We start from the raw sequence: 9856 nt of genomic DNA, 5'->3' as shown, positions 1-9856 counted from the left end.
TTACCCAGTTTGGGGCAGCCACTCCTAGCCTAATCTACAGTAGCTGGAAGGTTCATATGCCATAAATAGGAGGGCTCTTGTCTGCCTCTCAGCTGGGCAAGGATAATGAATCCTTAGTACAAAGGGGCCATGGGATGAGTAAGCACCACCCTAGTAACCTTAATTACGACTTTCTAAACCAGGGCAGCTCTGACTGCAGTACAGTAACCACCCTTACCTGAGGTTACACTTTCTGTGATTCCAGTTAGCCATGTCAACTGTAGTGTGGGAACATTAATGAAATTTCCAGGATTTGGGTTGGGGGGGACATCTAGATACAAGCCATATTAGATAACAACTCTAGGGCCGGGGATTTAGCTCAGTGGTTCTGCTGCCTGCCTCGAAACTGCAAGGACCCAAGTTCGATCCCTGGTACCCAAAAAAAAAAAAAAAAATACTATGGTAAGTTATGGTCAAATTTCAAAAGTTCAACAATCATGATCTGTCAAATAGAAGCAAACGAAAGGAAAAATCTGCATCTTTGTGGATTCCAAGCAGGGTCTGAGTTCTGCTGATAATGGAACAGAGAAAGAGGATAATCATTAAGCACTACCTGGTACAGAACATCAGAAATCCTGAAAGTAAGTGAAAACCACAGTGACTTATTTTACACTTTCAAACTAAGCAAAGTACTTAGGTATCCTTGCCATAGATTTTACCAGGTTCTTTTACAGTTATCTATGTTTGTCTACTCCACTAGTGTGCAAGCTCCTTGTGGGCAAGGACTGTATTTATTTTATTTTTCACCACTTCAAAATCTAGTGCAACATCTGGTGTGAAGTAGATGCTTAAGCATGTGCAGTCCATTTAGGTAACAATAATATCAGCAGGATATGGTAAATATGCAGGATTATTTTCCGGACACTGGATATGGGAGACAGCTGAGTGTAGGAAAAAAATCTGGTATCTGTAACAGGAAAATACGCTTTAATAACTACATAGCTGGGGCCGGGGATTTAGCTCTGTGGTTTCGCCGCCTGCTGCACAAGCACAAGGACCCAAGTTCGATCCCCTGCCCCCCCTCCCCCAAAAAGAAAAAAACTGCGTAGCTATCATCTTCTCCTGTAAAGTTATCAGGTGTGAATCTCTCTTTCAGTGTGCTTATTACTATCACTTTGTCTTCCATTACACCTGTAACAGATGCGGTCAGAGTTGGCCCAGAGGTGTTGCTATGCTTTGGTTTGAGTTTGTCCCCCAAGGGTTCAAGTGTTGAAACCTTGGTCCTCAGTGTGGCAATTGGGGAGGTGGTGGAATCTTTAGGAGGTGAAGGTTAGTGCAAGGTAATTAGGTCATTAGGGATGTGGCCTTAGAAGAGACTAAGGTAATTCTTGTGGGACCCCGGTCAGTGCTCCAGAGTTGTAAAAGATTAAGACTAGCGGCTGGATTGGTAGTGCACACCTGTGGTCCCAAACACTCAGGAGGCTGAGGCAGGAGAATCTCTTGAGCTCAGGATTTGGAGACCAGGCTAGACTACATAGTAAGATCCTTTCTTGGGAGGATGAGGATGGGGAAGGGCAAGACTGGCCTGGTCCTTCCATGGTCTCTGGGTTCCTGTCTTATCATGTGAGCTCTCTTTTTTGCATGTGTTCTTGACATATTATGTTATCTGCCATGAGTGAGCTGGCTCAATTCTGAACCTCCAAAATTGTGAGCTAAGTAAATTTTTTTCTTCTGTCCTCCCCTCTTTCTCTCCCCTTCCCTTCTTTCCCCTCCTTTCTCCCTCTTTTCTTCTCCTTCTTTCTCTTCCTTCCTCCTCCCTCCCTTCCTCTTGTCTCCTCTTTCTCTTCTTCCTCTTCTCTTACGCCTCCTTCTTTCTCTATCTTTTCTTTTGGTTTTTTGAGATAGGGTCTCACTATATAGTTCAGGGTAGCCTTGAACTCATTATGGTTTTGTTTTGTTTTTGAGACAGGATCTTGCTATGCAGTTCAAGGTGACCTTGAACTCACTATGTAGCCCAGCCTGGCCTCGAACTCATGATGATCCTCCTGCCTCAGCCTCTCGAGTGCTGGGATTATAGGCATGCACCACTAGGCCTGGCTTTCTTTCTTTCTTTTTGAGATAGGATCTTGCTATATGGCCCCACAGGGCCTCAAACTCGTGATCTTCCAGGCTCAGCCTCCCAAATAGCTGGAATTACATGGATGTCCCACCTGTGCCCAGATTAAATAAATGGTTTTTCTATTTTTTTGTGGTGTTGGGGCTTGAACCCAAGGCCTCATGTACTCCCTGACTGAGCTATACCTTCAGTCCGCTTATTTTTATACAGTACCAAGCCTCAGGTATTTTGTTATAGAAATGGAAAAAAATACACTAATAAGGTGTAGTCAAATCCTTTAGGCTCACAATCAATATGTTGTTGCTCCTATATTTTCTTTTTCTTCTCATCCTCTTTTTCCATATATTCTGTCTCCTGACCCTTAGCTTTCTGTACAGGAGCAGTAAATCTTGGAATTTCCAACTGAGCTATTCTATATTGAGTGATAAATTACTAACCCCAAACTATTCTGTAGATCCTGGTAACTCACTTGACCCTTGTTCACTGGCTGAAGCCTGGTATGTTACTTTTACATTTCTACAGCAAATACCTGAGATAGTCAACTTATAAAGAGAAAAATGCTAATTTTGGGTCCTGGTTGTAGGGGTTAAAGTCCATAGTCAGTAAGTTTTGTTGCTTTTGGGCCTGTGGCAAAGCTGCACATCATGGGCAGGAAGCCAAACAGAGGAAAGGGGGCTGAAGTCCTGTCTCCTTCATGGACACACCCCTAATGACCTAGACTTCCCACTGGCCTCCACATTTTAAGAGTCTCTACTGCCTCCCAACAGCACCTTTCTAGGGTTCTCTCACAGGCACCTTTAGGACATACTTAAGATCCAAACAATAACAATGGGGAAAGAAAAAAAAATCCGGAGTGAAAAACGGGTTCGGTCCACTTTTTTTCATCCCACTGCTATTTCCTCAATAATAACTTTGTGTTGACTTGATCAAGTCTATTGTAATTTCTCCTCTGACAGAAATCTTTTGCTTAGTTTCTAGTCCAGATCATTTCTGATGCTTTTCCTTTTGTTTTCATTAAATCCCTGAGCCTAGCTGGGCGTAGTGGCATATCCTTGTAATTCTAGCTACTTGGGGGATTGAAGTAGCCGGGTCACTTGAGCCCATGAATTTGATACCAGCCTGGGCAACATGGAAAGATCCTGTCTTAAAAAAACCCACCAAGCCCAACACATACCAACAGACTTCACTTTGTGCAAAAAGGCTCGAAGACAAGCTTTTCTATATTCCAAGTCACTTCAATTAGGCTCTACATTACTTTTAACTCAATATCCTTTTTGTATCATTGAAGTCCTTTATCATATAGAGTAGGAGATATTCACCAGGATTCTCTTGCAAACTGCTTGCCCTACTAGTAGAGAGGTTACTCATAGGGATGTTTCAATTATATGACCCCCTACCTTCCTTGCCATGGCTGACTGGACACCTGGTAAAATTTTACCTAAAGAGGTTAATTAGGTCTTTCTTGTGAATATAAATTGCTCCGTCTTGCCCCCTCCAACAACTGTGATTTGGAAATGGAGTTCTGTTATCAGGAAACTGTTAGTAGCAGCAATTGCCTCTTCTGAAACTCTGCCTAGCTCACTGAGATCTGTGTGACCCTCTTTGGTAAGGCACTTTAAAGGTGGTGAGAAATATAAGAAAGATATAGCTGTAGCAAGAAACAGGTAATTGACTCAAGGACTTCATAGTGTGAATTTAAGGGAATGGGTAGATGTGAGAGATATTGAGATCAAAGAAGTAGCTAGATTTGGCCAAAAGAGAGTGGTAAGTTGAAGATGATTCCACTATCCCACTAAGGGAACATTTTCAATTAGTATTGGAGTGGCTGGTTGCTGGGTAGAGAGGGCTCTTTGGAATTCTTGAGTTTAAGTAATGGTTCCTCTTTGATTCCATAAGCAGCAGTGTGAACTCAACTAAAGAACTTCACTACTAGAACAGCAGTAAATAATTTAGGAATTACTTTGTTAGGGCTATTCATAAGAGTTATACTGACGGTCAATACAAAATGGGGGCTAGTGACCCCCCTTTTTTATCATAGCTAAAGTGCACCCAGATACCTATTTTATACATACATGGTTTTAGTCACAAAAGTACTAGATTGAGAGAATATAAATTGTGCACATTTATGAATATTAAGAAAAATAAAAAACCAAACCAAAACCAAGTTGCCTGTGTCCTTGAGAATTTCCAAAAGTACAGAAAGAGCTCTTTAGGGTGTCTCAGTAGATCACTCTCAGAGGGTAAAGGAAAAACCTTAACACAATTTTATTGTAAATAGTGGCTCAGTTGCTGCTTATATGGAGACCCTATTCGAAACAATTGATTGAAAAGGAACAGATTTTTCAGTTAGACTGCAGTTTATATTCTGGTTCCTGACTTTACTAATTGTGTGATTTTTTCCAAATTAGTTAACCTTTCTGATATTGCTCCCTCATTCATACTCTAGGGATAGCAACCAATTCACATCCTTTATTAATACCTTTGAAAAAGGTTTCCATTAACACAATTTTGGACAGAGTTTACACTTTTTTGGTTTGTTTTTTTGAGACGGTCTCACTATGTAGTTCAGGCTGGCCTTGAGTTCACTATGTAGCCCGGGCTGGTCTACGAACTTGCAGCAATCCTTCTGCCTCAGCCTTCCCAGTGCTGGGATTACAAGCTTGTGCCACCACGCCCGGCCAGAATTTACATTCACTGCAACAAATATTTGAACGCCCACTGAGAGGACCAAAATGAAAGAATCTTTCTTCCAGGGGCGCTCACGTGTAGTCAGGTGTGGGTGAGAGAAGATAAACCCTAACTTTAACAATAGCCACTTACTCTTTATAAGCCTTTCTGACATGTGCTGGGTACTGTTATTAACAAGCCGTACACATAGTATCTCATTCTATCCCCCTATTAACCTCCAAAGATGGACCTCGGTGGCCTCATTTTACCCAGGAGGAAAATAAAAACGTTACTTTGTCCAGGGTCACACAGTTAACGAATGTTGGAATCCAGATCAGAAACGACGCTTCGCAAATTTCAAAACCCCTGCTTTTAACCAGCCAGAGCAAAAGGGTGTGTGGGGAAGTGGGGGTGGGACTGGCCCTTGAAGCGCACTCTGCGATCCAGTGCCTGTGGGAGATCCTTGAACTGTAAGGTGAAGAAGGAATCTAAACATTATAAGCTTCTCTTCTCATCATAACCTTTTTTTTCTTTCCTTTTAGAAAGTTTAATAGCGTTTCACTGTCTGGACGGTCTGAAGAAAGTTACAGGAAAAGGAAGGCAGGCTGGGGCCGTGGTTCCCCAGCAGCCGGGCTGGTGGCCAAGCGGTTCCAAGGGCTGGCGCGGTAGCGCGCTCGACCTCAGGCGCCCTGGTCTTCGGGCGAGAGTGCTCTGGTGTCCGGCGGGTGACGCGTGGGGCTTGATCTGCCTGGCAGACACTGCGGGACTTGGAGACCCAGCGGGGCGCGGAGTCTGGCGGAAGCAGTGCTGAGGACCGCAAAGGCCACCCGCCGAGAGGGCGGAAGACGTGCGCTAGGATGATGTCCTGGACGGCCCTGCGCCCGCCCCTCCGCCCCTCCGCCCCTCCGTCCCTCCGCCCCTCCGCCCCCTGTGCCCGCCCCCGGACGCCTGACGGGCCAATGGGCGGGGATCGCGGTGGTTGGGCGGGGATCGCGGCCTTCGCGCAGGTGCCGCCCGACCCGCCTGTTCCGCCCCTGCCGCCGTCGTGCGTGCCGCTCGGTGGAGGGGCCGGGCCTGCGTTCTGCCCGCCTTCCTCCCCGCCTTCGGCTGCCGGCAGGACTTGTCTCCCGCTGTCTGGGACCCTGTGTCAGTGTCCTTCGGAACACGGTGAGGCCCACAGGGAGCCCGCGGGTGCTCCTTCCGTGCGAGCTTCGGTGCCCAGGCGTGTAGCTCTGAGGCCCGCGCCTTGGCGGCCCGGGCCCGGCTACCTGGATGGGGCGAGCGCTGCGGGCGGCGTGGGTGTGAGGATGAATGAGGCGCGGCGGAGTAGGCCGCGCGCCCCAAGAGCGGCCGGCGCGTGCTTTGACACGTCCTGGGACGTCTTCTTCTCATCTGGGGTGATCGGGGGCCCCGGCCGGTGGGAAAGTGTCCGGCCGGGGCCCGCTTGGATTGGGCGGCCGGCTACCGTGCCGCGGGCCGCAGGACCGGGCAGGCTCTGCTTGTGCAGCTGTTCTTCAGAGGCCTGGACCTCGACCCGGAACAGGTGTCAAGACCCTGAGAAGGGAGATGCTTGGCCCAGGGATAAAGTGAGGCTGTTGAGGTTTGGGATCAGAGGTTGGGTTATCACTTGAGGAGCGGAGCCCTGGCGTGGGGGTACAGCTGAGTCAGAAGACGAGGACAGTTTTGGTTCCCAGCTTCTAAAATGTGAGATTAGCAGTCTTCGTGAGTTGAGTTTGTAGTAGTAAAGAGGGATGAATTCTGCGCGGTGAACTTGAAGCCAGAGCTAGCAAGGGACAGAGAAAGTTTTGACTTGTAAATAAGAGGGTTGAGTGCCTTCGGGCTGGGGATGTAGCTGGGCTGGGGATGTAGCTCGGTAGAACAGCACTTGCCTACCCAGTGTGAGCTTCAGAGTTTCCTCGCCAGCAACCGGGGGTAAAGGATTGAGTGGATTAATTTACAATTAGAAGTAACGAGAATATAGATTTTGAAGGTTACTTATGAGGATTGGTAAACTTTACCTGCAGTGCCAAAGGTGGAGGGACTTGGTTGGAAGGACCCTGATACTCAGTTGTTTGTTCAGAGAATATAGATTTTGAAGGTTACTTATGAGGATTGGTAAACTTTACCTGCAGTGCCAAAGGTGGAGGGACTTGGTTGGAAGGACCCTGATACTCAGTTGTTTGTTCATCCACGTGAAAAATGAGAGTTATAGGAAAATAGGGAAGAACAGTTTCCAGTTAATAGGTGTATAAAAGGTGACTTGCTGGCTGGTGGTTCTAAGATAGATTTTTCTTAGACTCTCATGTGCACCTGCTTCCAAATGCTTTCATTCATGTAACGCAAAGGGAGATTAAGAAATAAAGTGTTTTTTGAGCAGCCTGGATGGAATATTGGAACTACATTTTATGTTTGATTTCTGGTGACACCATGTTTAGATCAGTTTTTCCTGAACATCTTGGGAGAGACTGCTTTGACATTAATCAGAATCAGGTTTGTTTACAGAACTTAAAAAAATAAGCGATTTAGGTGTTAATATTAGATTGATAAATAAAGTATGTTTTGTTCTCTTTATCCGTTAATATATATATAATGAATTCTGTTTCTGTCCAAAGGGATAGTAAAAAATTTTGTACATGTTTGTTTGACATTTCAGATGCCCCCCAAAAAGGGAGGTGATGGAATTAAACCACCCCCAATCATTGGAAGATTTGGAACCTCACTGAAAATTGGTATTGTTGGATTGCCAAATGTTGGGTAGGTGAATATTGGAACTTTTCTTATTTTCATTTTGAAAATATTTTAGGTCCTGTTGTAGAAATGGAAGCTTCGGAGGTAATTAAAATTTAAGTTGAAGAGAAGGGGCTAGAATATTGATTTTGCAAAAGTAGGCTTTCATTTAGATGTATTTTTGTTTTCTGCACAGATATTATATTGAAACTTGCCTTACAAAACATTCTTTTTTTTTTTTTTCCAAAACATTCTTGTTTTGCTAAGCTCAGAGGGAGAAGTAATCAGAGTTAAAATATCAGTGAACCAGATTAGCAACATTTATTTGAAGCATTGTTGGGAGACATACAATATTGCATTTATTAGATTTGGAGAAGTTTAAAAATTTCAGCGCCAGCTGTGCTACTTACCTAGGCTGACTACCAGAGGTCATACAGTGTGTACTTTAAGAAAGAGTTTTGAAAGTTCCGTGTATGTTTGATTAGATTCTTGGGAGATCAGGGATCAGATGAGTGAATTTTTACTGAGGAAGCAAGTGACAACTTTGAATATAAATTAGAGGTTGCTAGGCAAAGGATTCCTGTTATTAAGCATCTAAATTTGAAAGTTGTGAGAGCAAAGGATTGAATTTTGTAGTGTTTTAAAAATTAAAGTGAGCTTGGCTTGGTGATGCAAACCTGTAATTCCAGGTACAGTACTCAGAGGAGACCCTGGCAAGAAGATAGAAGATTCAAGGCCAGCCTGGGCAACTTAGTGAACCCTTGTCTCAAAATAAAAAATAGAAAGGGCTGAGAATGTGGCTCAGTGTTAAGAGTGCTTACCTAGCATGCATGACACCATGGGTTTAACTCTCACTTGAATGCAAAAATTTAAAAAAAAAAGATATATATTTTTATATATGCAAATAAGATAGTGATAGGAAATATGTGAGGTTTGTCATACAAATCTGTATACATGTAACTTAAGTATTAAATGTGTGCAGAATATTTACCCTTCTGTTATGTACCTTTTACTATCCTTTACATATAAACTGTCTCCAAAGTCGTTAAGGTAACAGATTCAACATGGATTTATGAAAATGATTGAGGGGATTTGGGGATGTGCTTTGTATTTAGATTGTTGGCAAGCAGGATAGACATGTTCTTCCATGTGTTCCTTGAAGCTTCAGTCATAGAAATTGCTCAGTAAATGGAGCACAATATGACCAAGTCCTTAAATGTCCTAATTTTAATCTACTGGAGCTGGAGAGGTTTGCATTTTGAAAGGTTTCCTGCTGTAATATAGTCTGCTTGCAAAGTAAACTTAAGTCTAGAAGTTTAAGCAATACAAATAGTTAAGCAAAGTACTGTAGGGTGATATCAGTAAATCTGAAGGCAAAATATGATCCTCAGGTTTATTGTGAGTTATTTAACCTTATTCCACTGGTAAGAAAGGTATAGATTTTATTTGATTTTACCTTTTTTGGTACCGGGGATCGAACTCGGGATCTTCCGATTGCGAGGCAGGTGGTGGCACCATTGAGCTAAATCCCCAGCAGGTATAGATTTTAAATATTAACATACCTTTCTTGTTTTGGAATGCAGCTTCGGGACTACTTTAAAATGGACCATCTTGTGTTTTCTATGTAAGCTTTTTAGCCACAGAGTATATACTAAAAATCAGTGTATATGAAACTACACATGTAAACACAATGTATATGAAAATAATATTTTATTATTCAGTATAAATGTGTTGTTTATACTTTTAAATTAGATACTTTTCTCTAGTTTTATTGAGGTATATATTACAAATAATAAATTCACTCTGTTTTGGGAGGGGGCTGCTGGGAATTGAACCCAGAGCCTCATGCATGCACATTTGCTTATTTTAAAAGTACAATTTGTGTTTGATTGTAAAACTCATGATAGAATGATCTTTCTTTACCTATCTGATAGGATTCTTTTTAAGAAATACAAATCCTGGCTATTTTAAGCAAGCAAAAGAGGCTTACTGAAAGAATAGAGTTGAAGGAGCTGAACAGCCAGTCCTCAGGAGGAACAGGAGCCAGGGTAGTGCAGGCAGAGATCTGGGCCCTGTGGACCATGTGGAGTTCAGCCACATAAACTCTTGAGCTTGTGGTGTTTCTCATCTCCTGCTACCTTTCCTGTGATTCAAATTCCTAGGCAAGGGAGTCTGATCGAACATGTCTACCTCTGGATAGGTCCCAAGAAATAGGTTTGGGAAGAGAGGTAGTATTGCAAAAGATGGCCTGAAATTCAAAAATAAGGATATGAAATCCAAAGTATCTCCTGATATTTAGGGAGCTGGGTGAATAAGAAGGCTTGTGTTTTAGTATACATAAAGCTAATTACCTAGCAACTAAGAGAT

General features: G+C 43.4%; 1 protein-coding gene across 4 annotated transcripts in view; it reads left to right on the top strand.

Annotated features, from left to right (window-relative positions):
- Positions 1–5743: 5743 nt before the first annotated feature.
- The window catches only part of Ola1 (Obg like ATPase 1), a 174603-nt gene continuing 170490 nt past the window's right edge, over positions 5744–9856 (top strand). The window contains exons 1-2 of one of the 4 annotated variants that reach the window (XM_087200550.1): positions 5744–5929; positions 7416–7516. In XM_087200550.1, the coding sequence (XP_087056676.1) occupies positions 7510–7516 (7 nt within the window). In that variant the 5' untranslated portion in view covers positions 5744–5929; positions 7416–7509. The remainder of the gene's footprint in view (positions 5930–7415; positions 7517–9856) is intronic. The other 3 variants (XM_004857694.4, XM_087200543.1, XM_087200545.1) reach the window with 3 other exon arrangements.

This window comes from Heterocephalus glaber, unplaced genomic scaffold (assembly GCF_053883595.1).
Source record: "Heterocephalus glaber isolate CG9 unplaced genomic scaffold, H.glaber_assembly_v1.0 deba00000347, whole genome shotgun sequence".
NCBI classification, from domain to species: domain Eukaryota; kingdom Metazoa; phylum Chordata; class Mammalia; order Rodentia; family Bathyergidae; genus Heterocephalus; species Heterocephalus glaber.
This window is presented reverse-complemented; position numbering and strand designations above follow the sequence as displayed.